Source organism: Elephantulus edwardii, unplaced genomic scaffold (genome assembly GCF_000299155.1).
Source record: "Elephantulus edwardii isolate Elephantulus edwardi_28Jun2011 unplaced genomic scaffold, EleEdw1.0 scaffold00023, whole genome shotgun sequence".
NCBI classification, from domain to species: domain Eukaryota; kingdom Metazoa; phylum Chordata; class Mammalia; order Macroscelidea; family Macroscelididae; genus Elephantulus; species Elephantulus edwardii.
The window spans coordinates 4,298,798-4,319,160 of record NW_006399773.1 but is presented as its reverse complement, the minus strand read 5'-3'; the positions used below and the strand labels follow the sequence as shown (position 1 = coordinate 4,319,160).

At 40.5% G+C, this 20,363-nt stretch overlaps 1 protein-coding gene across 1 annotated transcript in view; it reads right to left on the bottom strand.

Annotated features, from left to right (window-relative positions):
- Positions 1-7,849: 7,849 nt before the first annotated feature.
- LOC102866544 overlaps positions 7,850-20,363 on the bottom strand; it is a 61,172-nt gene continuing 48,658 nt past the window's right edge. The window contains exon 4 of the mRNA XM_006882730.1: positions 7,850-7,972. Within this exon, the coding sequence (XP_006882792.1) occupies positions 7,850-7,972 (123 nt within the window). The remainder of the gene's footprint in view (positions 7,973-20,363) is intronic.

The window sequence follows — 20,363 nt, the reverse complement described above, 5'->3', positions numbered from 1 at the left end:
AGGTACTTAAGAATCAGGTACTTAAGTAATGTCCTTTGAAGACACAAAGGCCACAGGAAGGAATACAGACAGGTCACCTCTAGAAAACGGAAGATGCAAGGAAACATTCTCTCTCCCACTGTCCCCAATCCTGATGTCTCCTTGGCTTCAGGCTAGTGAAATGCATTTTGGGCTTTTGACATCCAGAAGAGAATAAATCTATGTTGTTTTATAGGTGTGATCATTTTTCACAGCAGCAACAGTAAACCAATTCACCCAAATTTGCTTGAATGAATGTGTGGCTTCAATTATGTTTTTTATTAATTTTAAGGCTTCAATTATTTTTAATAGCAAATTCTTTACAATTAGTTGTAAAGAGTTGGTGAATGATGAAAATATTTTTTAAAAGCATAGTGATTTTCTTATTATCTCAAACCAAAATACCTGGAAACTCCAATTTAGAGATGAATTACAAATTTTTCATTTTTAACAAGATAGTCCAGTTTTGCCTAGATCTGCTATGAAAAATTATCATCTTATGATAATGAATAATATCCTTGTAAAATAATGGGTAAATAAAACTAAATTAATCTCTTAAAAGTAAAGATAGAATTTTAACTCAGTGGCAAAAGTAGCCACATTTAAAGACAATGTACAGAGTAAAAAGCACATTTTGAAAGCAAACCGTTTAAAAGGTTTCTATTATCAGATTTGATGCTAAAAACAACAAAAATACATAATGTATAAAAATTTTTCTTTAGGTGTATTTTTTTAAAAACTTAGGAACAATTTCTAAAATCCTTTGAAAAGTGCATTAATACCTTTTTAACCTACTTATGATAAGTATAAAAATAGAACTCTATTCTACTGGTTTTTAAAAAATTAGTATCATAAAAAAATGGACATTCTTAATTTCAGTAAGAACTTCTGTACTATTTTTTAATGAGATTGAATAATGTATGTCATTATTTATAAGAGCAGCATTTCTCCAATTGTAAGTTAATCTTTTTGGCAGTTATATATTAGCTGAAGTAACCATTAAACCAAGTATTAAAGAAAACAAGGCCAACTACTTGGACATTGTCTAGTTTTCACATGAAAATAAGAGAAGTTTTAGTTATCACTTTGTGAGCCCTGGTAGCATAATGGGTAAAGCTCTCTACTGCTAACCAAGAAGTTGGCAGTTTGAACCTACCAGCTGTTCCATGAGGGAAAGATGTGGCAGTCGGCTTCTGTACAGTTTGCCACCTTGGGAAGTTTCCCTTCTGTCTTCTTTGAGATGAAAACTAGACATTCTCACAATTTCTCCCGAGACAGATATAGTAGAAGGATCTAGCAGCACATACAAATTCTGTGACTTTTGCTAACTTATTCACATCCTTTCTAGTGTCATCAGCTTGAGTTACGCAGATGATACAACCTTGTTTGCAGAAACTGAAGAGGACGAGAAGCTCTTATTGCAGAAGATTAAAGGCTACAGCCTTTGATATGGATTACACCTCAGCATCAAGAAAACAAAAATCGTCACCACTCAAACAATTGACAGCATCATGATAGATGGAGAAAAGATTCAAGCTGTCAACAATTTCATTTTCTCTTGATCCGCAAGCAACATCCATGGATGGTAACAACAGTTTAACAAATTAAAAGACCTATTGTTGCATTGGGAAAAGTTGTGATCAAAGACCTCTGCATAGTGTTAAACAGTAAGAGAGTCAGTTTAAAGAAGAAGGTATGCCTTATCCAAGCCATGCTATTTTCAATTGCTTCCTATCTACCTGAAAGATGTTCAACGAATAAGGATGACAAAAGAAGAATCCATGTCATTGAACTGTGGTGCTGGGGAAGAGTATAGGATATCTCATGGGCTGCCAAAAGAACAAACAAATCTGCCCTAGAGGAAACGCAAACAAAATGCTCCTTAGAGGCAGATGAAACATCATTTCACATGCTTCAGGCATGTTGTTAGGAGGAGTGTGTCCTTCAAAAGGACATCATGTTTGGAAAGGAAAAGGGTGAATGGAGGAGAGGAAGACACAATGACAACAATGTGCATGTTGTGAATGTTGAGAACGGTGCAGGATAGGGCGAGGTTCAGATCTGTTCTTAGAGCAGCTATGACATCCAGTGTTCTCAGATCCCCAATTCTGAATCCTCAGTTGCAATATCATCCCATGAAGTTTACAGTCACCAAGTTACATTGAAGCTCAAAAGCGTTTCACGTGTATTCCTTCAACTCCTGTGACTTTTCATCTCAACATATTTTTTGCTGAAGCAAAAAGAAAACAAGTGTTCTTCTTTTCCCCAAAGCTAACTTTTTCATCTTTCCTGTGATCTTATTCTACTAATAATTCTTCCTTTTTCTCCCATATTGATGCCCTCTCTTTTCATTGGATCTCCAAGTTTCACAGTTATGATTAGTGCTCACTCAGTTTAAAAACAAAGCAACATTTCTCATTTATTTTCTTTCTGTCAACAGCCACCATTTTCTTCCATTCAGTTTTCCACTGTCAAATTTTAGCAAAGCAATATCTCCAAGCATCTCCATTTTCTTGCTACTCCTTTAAATCTTCAAGAGGAATGATGGTGGCAGAGTGGGTTATGAATTGGGCTGTTAAAAAGGAAAGGGGGACAGTTTTTCTCTACCAACTAGAGCCCTTGTTGCTTAGCCTGTAGTTCTGCTGACCCAAAGCAATGCCTTTCAGGAGATTCATAGGCACCAGTTTTTCCACAGAAGCAAGATGGGCAACACCATCCTGTGTAATTTACACCCTCTAAAAACTAGTTGGAGGATCCACTATTGGTCAGCTGAACAGTAATGAGGACCACTCTATGGGGAGAAGATGAAGTAATCGCCATGACTTGGAATTTATTTGGGTTTTGTCACTGGGGAAGAAAAGTCTTAAATTATTTCATAATATGCAAATCAAAAGGGGATGAAAACTCAACAATCTCCCTCATTTCAGGATGTCTCAGATGTCTGGGTATGCTTACTCATGGTAGAGATTACCAGAGGAATGTCTATCTGTGTTTCACTGACTATGCAAAGGCAGTTGACTGGGTGGACCACAACAAACTGTGGCTTACTCTGAGAAGAATGGGAATCTGGAACACTTGATTGTGCTTATGCAAAATGTGTACTTGGTCAAGAAGAACAGAGTAAGGAAATACTGCATAGTTCAAAATCAGGAAAGATGTACACCTTTCTCCATACACCATAGGTGTATATCCTATCTCCAGACCCTTTCAGTCTATATGCAGAGCAGATCATTAGGGAGGCTGGGCTCTATGAGGAGAAATATGTAATCCGGCTTGGAGCAAGATTCATCAAAAATCCACATTATACAGATGACACAACCTTGCTTGCTGAAACTGAGGAAGACCTGAGACATTTGCTGCAGAAGGTCAAGGACTCCAGCCTTCAATAAGGATGAAGCTCAAAATCATGGAAACAATGATTCTCGTCTCTGGGTGGATTGGGGGTATCATTATAGATGGTGAAGATTTCGCGATTGTTAACAGCTCCAGTTTGTTTGGTTCCACAGTCAACACTGTTGGTACCATCAGCCAGGAAATCAAAAGACAAATTGCATTGGGAAAGTCTGCTATCCAAGACCTCTCAAGAGTACTAAAGAGCAATGATGTCAGTCTGGAGACTAAGGTGGGCCTGATTCAGGCCATGGTCTTCACAATTACTTGCTGTGTGTCAGAATGCTGGACATGCTGACTAGGGATGGTAGAAAGAGAATCAATGCCTTTGAGTTGTGGTGCTGGGGAAGAATACTGACTATACCATGGTCTGTTAGGAGAACAAATGTGTTTGTCTTGGAGAGGTTGAGACCAGGCTGCTCCTTGGAGGCAAGGATTCTGAAGCTCTTGGGTATGTTGCAAGGAGGGACCAGTCCTTTGAGAGGGACATAATGCTTGGAAGGGTGGAGGGACAGCGCAAGAGAGGAAGACCCTGGATGAGATGGATTGACTCAATGACTGGGGTAATAGGTGTAGGTGTGTCAGAGAAGATGAGGCTGACACAGGATAGAGCAGGATTCAGAGCTGTTGTACATAAGGTCACTGTGAGTCGCAAGTGACTCAATGGCACTTAACAACGGCTACAATGCTCATAGAAAGTCTACACCTAGACCAATTAGTCATTGTCTGAACAGAGCAAAAATACAGCATGATTTAAAATCAGGAAGGGTATGCATTAGGATTCTATCCTTTCTCCATACCTATTCAATCTGTACTCTGAGCAAATCATTCAAGAAGCTGGACTCTATATATTGAAGAACGTGGCATAAGGACAGGAGGAAGATTCATAGATAACCTATGTTATGCAGATGACATAACCTTGAATGCTGAAAGTAGGGAGGACTTGAAATATTTGAAGACGAAAGACTACAGTCTTCAATATAGACTACATCTCAACATCAAGAAGACAAAAATCCTCAACATTGTACTTATAGGTTTCATCATGATAGATGGAGAAAAGATTGAAATTGTCATTGATTTCACCTTAGTTCCATAATCAACACTTTTGGTACCAGAAGTCTGGAGATCAGGAGACATGTTACATTGGAAAAGTACACTGTCAGAAACTTCTCCAAATTACCAAGGAACAATAATGTCAGTTTGAAGACTAAGGTGTCCCTGATTCAGACCATGGTCTTTTCAGTCATGTCCTATGCTTCTGAGAGGTGGAAAATGAATGAGGATGACAGAATTGATGCCTTTGAGTTGAATGTTGGCAAAGAGCACTGACTATCCCATAGACTGCCAAAAGAACAAAGAGATATGTCTTGGGAAAAGAGCATTCAGAATGCTCCCTGGAGGCAAGGATTGTGAAGCTTCATCTCACATACTTGGGGCATGTTAGGAGAGGCTATTCCTTGAGGAGGGACATTATGCTTGGAAAAGTGGAGGGCCAGCAAATGCAAGACCCTCAACCAGTTGGAGTGACACAGTGACTGCAGCAATGGGCCCACATGTGTCAGAGATTGTGTGGATAGGACAGCATCCAGATCTGTTGTTCATAGCATTGCTATGAGTCATAGTCAACTCAATGGCACATAACAACAGAATGCAAACCAAAAGCCTCATTTTTTTCTTGAGCTGGGATAATTTTTATACCCACTCCTTTTAACTCCCTCTATCCTTAACTACACTAATCAGATTTATTTGCTACTTAGTAATCACCTTGAATTTTCCTTGTACTTTTCACCCTCTAAAGAGGAGATTCTTAAACCTTAAAAGAAGAAATAATGTTTGCAAGATGGTTAAAAACATATTGTTTTGTGGCAATTAAAATCCTATGGATCAGAGAATATATTCCAGTACCATGCTTGTCGGTGAGCTTCTAAATTGGAAGGGATTCAAAATACACAGTGACCATAACAGTGGTTTGGTTTTTTTTGTTTGTTTGTTTTTTATTTTTTAATTTTATTTTATTATTTTTGTCATAACAGTGGTTTTAAGTAAGCATGCCAACATCATGAAGATGGCTCGTGATTGAAAAATCACATTGCTTTGTTTTGTTGTATGGAGAAGTAACCATGAATTCCTAAGAGCAGCTGACAATGACAACATTTGTAGAAAATAAAGGAACTTGGTGAATATTAAGTACTGGGGCCAGCATTAGATGTGGTTGTTCTTAGGCGTTGTCAGGTTGGCTACAACTCATAGCAACCCTCTGAATAATGGATCTGAATCTTGCCCTTGTGAAGTCCTCATCATCTCTAATATACTTAAACCCGTTGTTACACTCACTATGTCAATACATCTCTTCCTCTTTTTATTGACCCTTCATCTTTCCAAGCACAATGGCCCTTTCCAAGGACTGACCCCTTTTAACAACATGCCCAAAATATAGGAGATAAAATATTACCATCCTTGCCTCTAAGAAATATTCTGGTTGCATTTCTCTAAGACACATTCTTTTTGGAAGTCCATGGGATGTTCGGTATTCTTCTCCAACACTACAACTCAAAGACATCAATTTTTTTTTTTCTGTCATCCTTACTCACCATGCACCTTTCAGATGCAGAGCACGGAATTGAAAAGACCAAGGCTTGATTAAGATGTACTATAGACTTTGAATTGACATCATTGTTTTTTAGCACTTTGCAGAGGTCCTTGACGGCAGACCTTCCCAATGCCACTCACTTTAATTTTATTTCTTGACTGCTGGTATCAAGGGCATTAGGGTCTGTTTAGCTGACTCTCCAGTGGGTTTTCACAGGCATTTAATCACATGGGAGGAGATTGCCCATCTTTCTGCCACTGAACAGCTGATGGATTCAAACTGCATGCCTTTGGGCTGGCAACACAACTCCTTACCACTAAGCCATAAGACATTTAGCAATTTCATTCCAGAAAATCAATTCAAAGCTAATAGTCTATGCTGTTCTGGCAATACAGTCCACAGAAAGTCACACTGCTCACTCAAAGGCTGTAACTGTCAGGTGGTATTAATCCACTAGCCACTCCGAGGAAGACAACCAATCCCTTCCTGAACGTTGGACACCCAGCGAAGTGTCTGCGATGAGCTGGCTCCAGCTCAAGGGCAGGGAGTGTTTTAAGCCCCTCTGATGTTTCTTCATGCGTAGAAAACTAATGGTCACCCAACAGTCGAATAAATTTCATAATTAAGGGATGGTTTATTCCTAGAAGACTTTCTGAGAGTTTGAGGGACTATGAGAATTGATCCAGAAATCAATGAAATGCAAAAAAGAACCCGAAATGGAAACTCCAGGTCATGGGCTTCCTAGAATGTTCCATCTCATGCATCTTTAGGCAAAAAGGGAGAGATCCCAGCTGATGATGGCAGGGAGCTCACGGGAAGTGGAACCCACAGCAATGGGCAGTTCTCCATTTCATTATAGCAGCATTTTGTGACAATTTTCTTGGAATTGACAGCCATCATCAAAAGCAGCTATATCCTCCTTAGAATTCCTCTCCAAAGAATAATCACAGCATCTGCAACTCTGAAGGCAATGCAGCTCCTGTGTGGATATGGTGTTGCCTGGGAAATGGCCATGGGATTCGTCACCGCCATCACTGCAGTGAACCCACTCAGGACGTGCTGCGTGTAGACCCCTTGGAAGGTCCTGCACACATTCTTCCCAGGGTTGAAGCAAAAAAAAACAATCCACTCAATGATTTGGGGGCAGAGTCTCCTCAAGGCTAGGTCAGCAAAAGAGAAACATTCACACACCCTTAAGAAGTTATTATTCCACGGCTCATATTAAAGATTTTGAAAGATACTTGCTATGGCACCGTTGGGAAGGGAGGAACTCAAGAAAGTGTTTAGACAGAAAACTCAGAGTCCTGTTTCTTCTATTTGAGAGAACGAGGTAGCTGACCACTTAGAATTGAGTGGCAGGAGGTCACAGGATCCTTGAATCAGAAATCTTTTCAGTTTGTTTCAACAGCAAACTGCTAAGAATCTTTTCTTCTTTTCTTGCTGAGAATGTTCAAGCTAGAAGCCTAACTCCCTCATGATATGTAATTTAAGAAACTGGGTCCCAGAGATGTAAAGGGACCATCTAGAACTGCACAATTAGCAGGCCCCAGGACCCAAAGTAGTAAATGAAGTTTAAAAAAAAAAATTTAGCTCTACAAAGGAGTCTCTCACACAGCTATATGTTTCTCGATAAAATGTCCCTCATACATTCTCTTTTCTTTTTAAATGCATTTTATTTGTTTTTAACTAACAGTTGCCTTTACAAAGAAATATAAAAATAGTCTTCCACTCTGTATACCAGGGGAGATCATTTACCCTGAAATTACATTCTCCCTCAAACTAATTTACTGCTGCACCATATGAGCAGCTTATTCTCAGGAAGTTATTGACTCACCTTGACTTAAAACAAGGTCAGGCATCTTGGCCATAAACACTGCTTTTCTGAGCTACAAACTCTGGGACTATGTGCAATAAAACCTGTGAGAGCCCCAATTCCACTACTTTGTTTTTCCGGGTCTCAAAAGCTCTTTCTGCCTTTAACAGGGGACAGTCTAACTGAAAATGTTTGCCTTTTCCTTGTCTGACAGGTTTCCACCTTACAGAGGTTCCAGCTCTTCTTTGTTTGTTTTAAAGGTATGCAGAACTTGGCAGACAGGCAACCACCTGGAGGTCTTCGTGGCAAGATGTCCCCTCACGCTGCCAGAAGTCCCTACCTCGTTTCCTAAGAATAGGTGGCAGTATCAGCAAGCTCCAGCGTTTTTGTTTTGTTTGTTGGGGAGGAGCCAGGAAGCAAAGGTTGGGGAAGGAAAGATAAAATGTAACTCAATGACACGACGGCAGCCATTGTACACCCGCATCCATTTTTATTTTCACTTCTTCCTGGTTGTATTCCTGTTGGCAGAAAAAGCATCTGTGTCCATGTTACTAAGGCTCATGTCTCATCCGTCCACAGCAAGAGCCAAATAAATGTTCCTGGACTGCACAAACATTGGATTTTACTCCTTTTCTTCACTTCTCCATTTTTATTGTGGTTGGTTTTATTAGTGGTTGTTTTTTGTTTTTTTCCTCCCTCCTCCTTTTCTGATAGGGAGTTCTGGTGGTCTAGTCAGTAAGCAATTGCACTGTCAACTCAAAGGCAGATGGTTCAAACTCACAAGCTGCTCTATGGGGGAAAGATAGGCCATCTCTTCCTATGCAATTCACAGCATCTGAAAAGCCACTGGTGGGTCAACTAGGAGTCAGTTTTGACTCCATGGCAATATGTTGAGTTGGGTTTCTGATGGGTCTCTCTCCAACTTTTTGATAGTAAATTCTAAACACCTCTTGCTGTGGAGTTGATTCTGACTCCTAGTGATACTGCTGGTGACCTTGTAGAGCTTCCAAGGCAGTAATCTTAGTAGATTGTCACATTTTTATCCTGGGAGCAGCTAGTGAGATGGGCCTTTGAGCTTTCAGTGGTAGTCAAGCACTTAGCCACTGTAACACCAGAATCCTAGTTGCAAGATAAACCAAAAAATAATCACTAAAATAGAGAAAATATTTAGTGACTTTGAACTAGATTCTATTAGTTGATATATTAGCAAATTCCATGTTTCTAACTACATAACTCACTTGTTATTAACCATTACTCTTTGTAAGTACAGAAATCATTTCCCCCTTCATGATAAATGAACCAGAGCAAGAGTATAACCATCTATGAAAACCTCAACTTCTGAACAAAGTTCTGATTAAAAATGTCTCTAAAGAAATCTGGCTTCTAAATGACATCATGACCCACAAAAGGAGGGAGTTAGTGTGGTGAGAAAAAAAATAGAGGCCATGTGTATTCTATTTACTTGGTACACAGATTTTCCCCCTTTATTAAAAAGGCACAGTTTGAGATTTATAAGCAAGTTGTGGTGGTGGTGGTGGTGGTGGATCACAGAGTCAGAACCAAACCATTCCTGATCCTCCAGTGGGTTTTCTGAGGCAGTTAATCACATGGGAGGAGATTGCCCATTCTCCCACAGAGGAGGTGGTGGCTCGAACCACATGCCTTTGAGACTGTAACACAACTTCTTGCCTCTAGGTCACCGGTGCTCCCTTTAATAAGCATGGATATCCATAAATGTTGATCTTTTTACTTATATTATTAACATTACTTGTAATATGTTTTAATTAGGTAAACCCGCACATAGTACAATGGGCCTGGTGGCATAGCACATGGTATACAGAACTCCTGACTTAGTGGTAAGGAACTGTACTACCAACACAAAGATACACTGTTCAAATCTACCAGTTGCTCCGTGGGAAAAAGATGGGCAGTCTCCTCTGGTGCAAGTTGCTGCTTCTGAAAACCCCCTGGAGGGTCAGCTGTGGGTTGATTCCAACTTGATGCTACATAACAACAGCTAAACGGTCATCAGTTTCAATCCAACAAGTGGCAGAAGGAGGAGGCCACCTCGTCGGGTAAGATTTACAGCATCAGGCACCTGACAGAAGGTCGCCATGACTTAAAGGCTGTGAGTTTGAGGCTGCACATTGTATCCCTAGTTTTATCAATAGTGTAGCATAAAAAAGAATGCCTTTGTATTCAGTTGAAAGTATATTTAAACACTACATGTTATTTTTAAATCTATGTTAAGAGAGAGCACGGCAGCACTCTAAAATCAACAAAATTCCATCATCTATCTCTTAATTGAGTTATGTGGATATCTATGTACATACATAAACACAAGCTAATTTAAAGTTTTCTCTCTAACTTAAAACCTAATGTGATTAAAGCGGAGATAAAAATAATCGGTTTTCTTATAATCATATTCCACTGTTCAAACTGAAATGAAATATACTTCCTTTGACTCAAAAAAAGTCTTGCAGCCTGATTAAACAGATGACAGCGTAATTTCCATTATAAGTGCTTTTTCTGCCATCTAGTGGGAAAAATGAAATCTATGCACAGCCACTATTTAGATTTTGAAATTCTATTTTTCTCCTGCATTATTTGGCAAAGACTTATTGGAAAGAAGGTAAAGCTATGTACCCTCTCTCAATTTCTGATCTGTTCTGCAGAGGGACCAGACATGGATACTGTGAGCGTTCTCCAAGTTACCTAAGGAAATACATACACAAATGCAAAATTCGTATCAGGATTTCTGTCTGTAAAAATCACCAGAGACTTCAGAACAAGATACTAGTTCCCATTGTTTTACATCGTTGGATTCATGTTCATTGTCAAAGCAAAGAAAGATGCCTCTGGCCCCCATATCTTTTCTGCTCCTTCAGTACTTGAGTTAGAACCAACTCGTAACTGACCCACATAATTTACAGCCTCTGAAAATGGGCTGTGAGTTGGTTTCGACATGACATATAACAACACCTTCAATACCATAACCCTAAACACTGGAAGAGGAAATATTTCCAAGGAAAGTGGGAGTGGGGCTTGGTCTAGATTAGTGGCTTTCCAACTTTTTCAATTGCAGCTCATACTAACATTGTTACCCAGCATTTACACACATATGCTCCAGTTTGTAAGTATACTTTTTTATATATACCATGCTTGCCCAACGGAGCTCTGGCAGCACAGTAGCTAAAGCCCTTGGTTCCAAGCTGAAAGGTTGGTGGTTTGAATCTACTTGCATTTCCATGGGAGAAAGACATAGAAGTCTACATCCACAAAGTTTGTTGTTGTTGTTGTTGTTACATGCTGTTGAGGACCCTATGAACAACAGATACAAACCCTGTCCCATCCAGTGCCATCCTCATAATTTCTGATAAATTAAGTCCCTTACTGTACTCCCCATGTCTATCCATCTCATTGAGGGTCTTCCTCTTTTTTGTTGACCTTCCCTCCACCTTTCCTAACATGATGTCTTTTTTCAAGTTGTACCCCTTCTAGCAACACGCCTAAAATATGTAAAAGCAAGCTTTGCCATCCTTGCCTCTAAGAAGCACTCTGGCTGTACCTTTTCCAAGATATATCTGTCCTTTTGGCTGTCCATGGGATATTCTCTACTCTTCTCCAACATCACAACGCAAAAGCATCGATTCTTCTGTCATTCTTACTCATTGTCCAGCTTTCAGATGCATAGCAAGTGATTGAGAAAAAATGGCATGAATCATAAGTTCATTATGAGTTGCCAACAGGTCTTTTGAAGTTTTATTTGCCCCAGAGTCCCAGAGTCGGACAAGTGATTAACAAGCTCACCTGCTAATGGAAAGGTTAAACCTTTGAGTCCAACTAGAAGCACCTCAAAGGAAAGGCCTGGTGATCTACTTTTCAAAAATCAGATATTGAAAGGCTTATGGAACATAGTCTTCCCAAGACTTAGCTGGGATCGCCACGAGTTGAAATGAAATTAACAGTAAGTAAACATTTGTTCTGTTGTTAGGTGCCAGCAAGTCGACTTTAACTCAGAGTGACTCTGAACAACAGCTCTGAAACTTGTTCTATCCTGCGTCCTATCAGGAATTTAATAAATATTTGCTGAAAGCATTAAGTACCATTTCTTCCTGACTTTCAGCTCTCTTCAGTCCTGTGTGCACCGGGTCCTTCATCTGCTATTCCGCTAGACAGTCCCTGAACTCTCCTTTCACTCATTCATTAACGATCAGGTTTTCCTTTGTTTTCTTAAATGTGCATTTCTTCCAACTTTTCCCTAGACTTCCTTACTGTTCTCTTCCAGTGGAAATACTTGTTACCTTTAAATACCAGCTCAAATGCCATCTACAATAAGAAACTCCCTGGTTTCCAGCAGCGTGAACTCCCAGAGCTTGTTAACTGTGTCTTCAGTTTCTAGTCGACACTTAACGCCATCCACCTGTTTTAGATTCTGTTTCTGCATGTCTGTCTCACTTGGGTTTTGCGCATCTTGAGGAGATGGAACATGACTCGTGCACCTTTCTGGTTCTTGGTTCCTTTTCCAATGCTGAACATGAGTCTGTTTACTTGAATATACCAGTTGCCATTTCAATTGGTACAATGAGAGCCTGCGGATAGTCGTTTCCAGTCTAGCTGTATTGGAGTTCTTTCAACAAAATCTTGGGTGGGCTATTTTAGCATGGATGCATAGGAATTAATGAAGCTTTCTCGTTTTAACCTAGTAATAGCTCTTTGCAAAAAGCTTGTTGTTCGGGAGCTCTGGTAGCTTAGTAGTAAGGAGTCATGCTGTCAACCCAAAGACACACAGTTCAAATCCACCACTACTCCACAGGAGAAAGATGAGCGCTCTCCTCCTGTGCCTTTTACAGCCTCTGAAGATGGGCTGCGGGGTCAGCTATGGATTGGTTTCAGCTCGGAAACTCTACATACGAACAGTGCTCAGGATGTTCATTCATAGGGTCACTACGACTCGACGGCACCAAACAACAATAACAACGACAACGACAGAGAGAGAGCTACGTTGGCCTAGTAGAAAGGAAGTCATGCTACCAAGCTGAAGGTGGGTGATTTTCATCTGCGGCCCTCGACCAGGTTCAAATTGTTTTCCTGTCAAACATTCTTCTAGGTGGTATTGCACTGGTCTGTGCGTTGCTGTACAGAGGTAACTCGTGGTTGCTGTGATGCTGAAGCCTGTGACAGTGATGTGCCAGTCGTGGTAATGGGAACCCATGGTGGACAGTGTTGGCTGGAGCTTCCCGACTAAATCAAGCCTGGAAGCAGGAGCGGCATCCACTTCCAAAATGGCTTGCCTCTGGAAACTCTATGTACGAACAGTGCTCAGGCTGTTCATTCATAGGGTCGCTATGAGTCGTCTACGACTCGACGGCACCAAACAACAACAACAACAGCCCCTAACAACAATGGGTGGTGTTGGTTGTTAGGTGCTAGGAGTGTACACTGGCTCACAGCGACCTTCTGGGAACAACAAGCTATCAGAGCTGTGTACTATCCTTTGCTATCCTCATAGTCTCATGCTGCTTGAGCCCATTGTTTCAGTCACTTTGTCAATCCATTTCATCAAGAATCTTCCTACTGAGTGCTGTGTACCACTGAAAAATACCAGCTGGAAACTCTGGAAGCCACCCAGCCACAACACAGGTCTGTCAGTGGCCTGCGTTCCTGTAACAATGTGTTTGCTTTCACCAGAGCTTCACCTTCTACTGTATCTATCTAGCTCCATGACTTCCTTGAGAATAGAGATATTCTCTTATTTATATGGACTCAGCAACTAATAATAACGTCTATACACAGTGGATCCTCAATAGGTATTTATTGGATAAAAGAATCATGAGGGACACAAGAATTATAAGAAATAAGTGTAGAGTTAGACGTTGGGCCCATCTTCAAAGAATTCATTTCTCCAGTTGGAGAAATAATTACTTAAATGCATTGACCAAAATAAGTTCTCCCATTAAGACAGTTTCAATACTTTTTGTTGTTGCTGAATTAATGAGTAAGAATCAATGTCTATTTCCAGGAAAAGTGCTGAACACTTAGCCAGAAGTATAAGTGATTTTCCCTGTCCTATGGAAGTTAAGATAAAATATAAGGCAATAAAAATGTTCACAAATACTCACATTACTCAGCAGTTTACTTTTCTTGCCAAATGTACTTCAGAAATACCATTGTAAGCTGGCTAAAAAGGCTTCTGAAAGGAAGAAGGTCTTTGTCAAAACTGTGAAGAGACTGAGATTTACCTTTCTTGAAAGTTGCTATATTAGCCTTTCACAGAAGCTGGCGGAGAACATGAAGTGCCTATGTTGGAGGCAAAGGGCATTATTACTCACTTTAGAGTGGCAGCGTAAACTTTATGTTCACATGGACTCTCCCTTGTCCTCCAAGTCCCTCCCAAATATTCTTTAAGCCCCTGAGTTGCTACACATGCAGTGGTTTGTATCACAGTCAAGAAGTTTGAAGCTGTGGAAACACCAATCCTGCAAAGGAGAGTGCCCAAAACAGCACAGATGGCCAAAGGAAATAATGAATCTGTCTTATAAGACATGCAGTCAAGTGGTCTCTGGAGACAAGGATGATGAGACTTCATTTCACTCACATTGGGCAGGTTATCAGGCAGGACCAATAATATCATGCTTGGCTGGGGGCTGGGGTGGTACCCTGTGAAGGACAGAAAGACTTTGAAGGACACAGTGACTACCACAATGGGCACAGCAGAGGCTGTGAAAATGGCACAGGATCTGGTAGGGTTTGTACATGGGATCACAGTGAGTCACAGCTCTCCCAGAGACTCCTAACAACAACAGGGGACTGGACTCATCTTTGTCCTAGAGAAAGAGTTCATTGCTCTGTTCAGAAAACAAATGTACACTCTGCTCTGGGGAAGGAAGACTAGTTTGTCTATCTTTGAACCATGTTGTATAGCTCTAAAACTATGCAAGCGTCTAGTAAAAAATAAATATATAAGGAAAAATGGAAAAGAAAACTAATGATGCAGTTTATAAAAACTTCAAAGATCTTTCCTCAGAATATGAGAACAAACACCCTAAAGCCTTCTGAGAATCCCCCCACACACACCCCGGACAGCCTTCATTTGGTCCTGGAAGGTGGTGTGTGTGTGATTTGATCAAACCCTAGGATGGGAGGAAGTTCCAAGAGAATTTCCTGTACATATATTTTCTTTCTTTTTAAACAAAATTTTTATTTTATATTGGTTTACTTACAGAGTAAACAATGTAATTTTTCTTTCACACCATATCTTTCCCATTTCCTTTATATTCCCTTCCCTCTACCCTTCTATTGGAAGCAGAAGTGTCATCCACTTTCTAAACAACATGCCTCTAGAAACTCTATGAACTTTGATAAATATCAATAGTTGGAGAGGGGCTTCAGGTCTTTTGTTCAGAGGGTCCTACGAGTCCTGCTCGACTTGAAGGTAATCAACAACCACCACCCATCTAATTGTCTGACCCCATAAGTACCCGACCCCCCTCCCACCTCCAGCCCAACCTCATTCTTTCTGCTCCCATCCTCCTTTCCTTGGATCCTCATACACATTTTACTTGTTATCTTTCTATTTCTACAATAATGGTCTTATACAGTATTTGTCTTTATGGGACTGAGTTAGTTCACTTAGAATAATTCTCTCCAATCCCTCCCAAGTCAGGTAGTGATTTTCAAAATCATTGTTCCTTCATACTGCATAGTATTCCATCGTGTGAATGTTCCACAATTTCTTAATTCATTCCATTGTGATTGGGCATCTGGGCTGTCTTCATGTTCTTACAATGGTGAAAAACACTGCTATGAACATTGGTGTACAAACCTCCATTTGTGTCTCAGATCTAAATTTCTCAGGGTATATTCCAAGCAGTGGGATAGCTGGGTCATTATGGAATGTCTATGTTCAGCTTTTTGAGAAAGTGCCAAACTGCTTTCCAGAGGGTTACAACATTTTCAGTCCCGCCAACAGTGTATAAGAGTTCCTATCTCGCCACATCCTTTCCAACATTTATTACCTGCTACCTGTTAAACTTTGCCACTGATATATATTTTCTTTCTTCAGCAAACTTTCCAAGATCTGTTTTATTTATCTCTAAAATTAAAATAGTAACATATACTTAACAATATAGCATGAAGTTAAAAAGAGGTGAGGTGGTCTAGCTGTTAAAGAATTGTGCTACCAACCCAAAGTCACACGGTTCAAATCCACTAGCTGCTCACAGGAGAAGGATGGGCTATCGCCTCTCCTGCGGTTTACAGCCTCTGAAAAGCCACTGAATGGCCAGCTATATGTCCATACCAGCCCAAGGACAATGAGTTTAGGCTGAGGAAATGCATGCTTAGCATGGAGCCTGGCACCTGACACACACAATTAAACCCACTGTGTCATGTGTGTCCCAGTGCACAGTGACCCCCATTGACCAGGTTTCCAAGGCTGTAAACCTTTATGGAAGGAGATTACCCATCTTTCTCTCACGGAGCTGTTGGCCAGTTTGAACTGTCAGCCCTTCAGTAAACAGCCTGCTACGTTATACAATATCCCACTCAAGCACTCTGTCTGACACATGGGAGATATGAATGTTAACAATTTGTAGTTATCTTTTCCACTAAGAATTCTCTATCAACTGCCTTGACATTAAGAAAGTGGGAAGAGAAGAATTTAACCATTTACAAGCTTTTTTTATTAAGCACTTACTATGTGCAGGATAACTGACAGATAAGTGATGTACCCTTAAGAGCAAACCATAAAAACAAGAAAGTATACAGATTGCTATGGTGCAGTGGAGGCCACCTGCAGCTCCAGCTCTGGCCGAGGGGGAATGGAGGAGGGGTATCTTTGCAGCAACTGCCTGGCTGTGGCTGCGGCCTAAGTCATAGGGAGGGGTGGCAAGCTGAGGCAGTCATGTCATGCTAACTTACTGCTAACACTGAGAAGAATGAGGATCCCCAAACACTTAGTTGTATTCATACAAAATCTATACTTAGACCAAGAAGCTGTTGTCTGAACAGAGCAAGAGGACACCAATGATTTAAAATCGAGAAGAGTGTGCATCAGGTCTGTATCCTTGCTCCATCTCTATTCAACATGTATGCCGAGCCAATCATTCAGGAGGCTGGACTTTATGAAGAAGGATGCAGTACTAAGATCTAAGGAAGACTCAGCAATAACGTGCAGTATGTAGATGACACAACTTTGCTTGCTAGCTGAAAGCAAGGAACACCTGAGGCACTTACTGCAGAAAATCAAAGACTACAGTCTTCAATATGGATTACATCTCTACATCAAGAACACAAAAAACCCACCACTGGGTCAACAGGAAACAAATTAAAGGAGAAAAAAATTAAAGTTGTCAATGGTTTTACCTTACTTGGATCCACAACCAACACCCTTGGGATCAGCAGTCAAGTAATCAAAAGATGTGTTGCATTGGAGAAATCTATTTCAGGGACCTCTTCAAGGTGTTAATGAGCAATGGTGTCTGTTTGAGGACTAAGGTGAACCTGATTCAAGCCATGGTCTTTTCAGTTACTTATTATACATCTGAAAGTTGGGCAATAACTAAGGATGACAGAAGAAGAAATTATTCCTTTATTTGTGGTGTCGGAAAAGAGTACTGAGTATCCCATGGACTGCCAAAAAAGAACAAAGAGATACTTCTTGCAAAAAAGTGCAGCCAGAATGCTCATTGGAGCAAAGTATAAATGAAGTTTCACCTCACATACTTTGGGTATGTTGCTAGGAAACACAACTCCTTGGAAATAGGAAAGGGACATCATGAAGATAAAAGGTCAGTGAAAGATAAGAGGAACTTCAATGAGATGGATTGACACAGTGACTGTAGGAATCGGCTCAAGTATGTCAGAAATAACGAGGATAGCACAGGAGAGGACAAAGTTTAGATCCCTTGTTCATAGAGTCATTATGAGTCATTCTTGGCTCGACAGCACCTAACAACATGTGCTAGATACCAGATAAGACTTTGGAACTACACACCATACCTGCCTTAGAGTTTACCATCTGCTTCTGGAGACAATTGACAACTCAAAATCCACTGCCATAAAACAACGATCCATTGAGTTTCAAGGCTGTAAATCTTCCTAGGAAAAGATTTCCCATTTTTCTCCGCTGGTCTGCTGTTGGACTCCAACTCCAGAAATGTCTGTGGGTGAATCAGAGCTCTCTTACAAAGAATACATTTCCAAAGTTTGATCTCACTTGACCAGGAAGTCAGAGAATTATTACAATCTTAGAACATAAACCTAAAATGGGAATCCAGAAGTAGTTAAGTCCTTCTTCTGCAAGCTCAGCCCCTTTAGAGACCGACTGGGAACAAGTCTTCTAAATACAACTATATGTAAGGCTGGTACCAGACTTGGTGGCTCTTGATGGTTATAAACAAGGCCTCAGGAACCAGGGGGAACACACAGCTCTTCTTAACACTGAGTGTGGGGAGTGGGGACAATCACAGAATCACAGAGTTTGGTAGGTAGAGGGAGAGGGTGAAGGGGAAAAAAACACACAACCCAATTCACATGAATGAAACACAATGGAAACAAATTATTGTATGCAAACCAATAAAAGTATCTTTTAAAAAAAAACTGAAGAAGTTTATGTCTGAGATTAAAATTAGTCCTCTTTGGACAAAACTCATTGTTGTCAAGTCAGAACCGACTCATAGCTGACCCTCCAATGGGTTTTCAGAGGCTATAAATCACATAGGAGGAACAACCCATCTTTGTCTTCTGAGCCACTGGGGGCTTTACAGCACATCTCCTTACCCATTAGGCCACCAGGCTAGGTATGCTTAAGTGTAGGAAGCAAAGAGCTACACAGTGACCCCTGGTGGCAAATCTGACAAAATCAGATTGATTTGTGACAAATTGTGAAACAATCATTCTCCTAAGACCACTGGCCAACATCCACACAATGTTATAAGTTTTGGATTTGGAGAGAGAGAGAGAGAGAGAGAGAGAGATGTTCAAGCCCAAGATTTTTTTCAGGTTCGGATGGGAGAAAAAGTTATCAAGAACCTCAGCAAAAAGGTTGCATGTGATAAATTAATAATAAGAAAATTAAGATGTGCATATTATCTTTGCTTCAGTAATATTTACTGAGCATTCATTACCTGTTGTGAGAGTAATAGGCACTAGAATTAGAGAATATCTTGTTCCTTGAGGATCGTCCTCAAGGGAAATTTACACTTGCTTCAGACTGCTTTATGAATTTAGAATACAAAGACAAAGCTCCAGTTTGTTTTCCTGGGCAAACTATAGCAATAGCATTTCGTCGCTACCTAATTTTCCCCCCCTGTGCAGTAAGACTATCTTCCAGCTATTTTGTTAGTTGCCATCCAGTCAACTGTCAATTCATCACAATACCGTGTATTCTAAAGCAGAACTGAGCCAAAGACTTTCCTTGACTATGATCTTTATGGAAGCAGGTTGGTTTGAAAGACTAACTTTCCAGCCAGCAGCCAATTGCAAGGTACTTGCATCACTCAGATCTTTTTTTTCCCCCTTCTTTTTTCTGGACTAGACTGTGACAGCTGAGTGATGACAAGCTGTAAGCAGAGGACAAGCGTGTTGCATTTAAAATAGGAAGCAAAGGACAAGACTGTGCCGACATAACTGAAGGGAAGGGCTGTTCCATCTCTAGTTTCTATCGTTCACAAATAAAAGAGCCACTTTAGCTTGATGGTATATTAAATCAGTTAGACGATTGTAGGCTCAGCACACAAGTGGAACACAAAAGAAAACAAAACAAAAACCTCTCCTCCCCTCCAATCCCATCCTCTGCCCAGTTATCATCTGTGCTGCCCATCTGGTTGCTTTCCTTGAAATGCGTTAAGCCTAGGACTTGGGTTTTCCCCAGAGAAGGGGTACGCATTGACATCAAAATCTTTGTATCACTTCCTCCAATCTGATCTAAATCTGTGAGAAGAACAGGAAAGGCTGGTGCAGAATGCTACATGTGAGAGCAGAAAAGACCAGAAATATCCACCAGAAAGTATCTTCCATGTCCCACACATGAAGTTTTCCCTAAGGGCTTCCTTATCAACCAGGTTTACTGTTAAATCCCAACGTGTAGTCTAAAATGTCTCAGAACTGAAGAAAATATAAAACAACCTGTGCCATAACCGTCACTTTAACTTTCTCCGTCTCTAAGTCAGGCTGGTGGTTAAGGCCTTGAAGGGTCCTGTCCACACAGTAAGCTCTCCTTCCACAGCAACATCTCAGTGCAAGCACAGCTCGGTACAAAACAAGTTGTTATTGACTCACCTGCAATTCAAGGCACCCACCTATGTATCCATAGGATTTCCCTGGCTGGTTTTTCAGAACACATTATCAAGCCTTTGTTTTGAGACATCTCTGGGTGGACTTGAACTTCCAACTTTTTGGTTAGCAAATGAACATATGAATTACTTGTCCCATCCAGGGTGTACAGCTCACCAATGTCTCTCCATCTTCAAGTGTGCTGTTTTTGTGACACTGAGGCACTTCTGTCTTTTCTGAACATAAAATTCTTTTTCCATTCTCTGTCTGAATTCA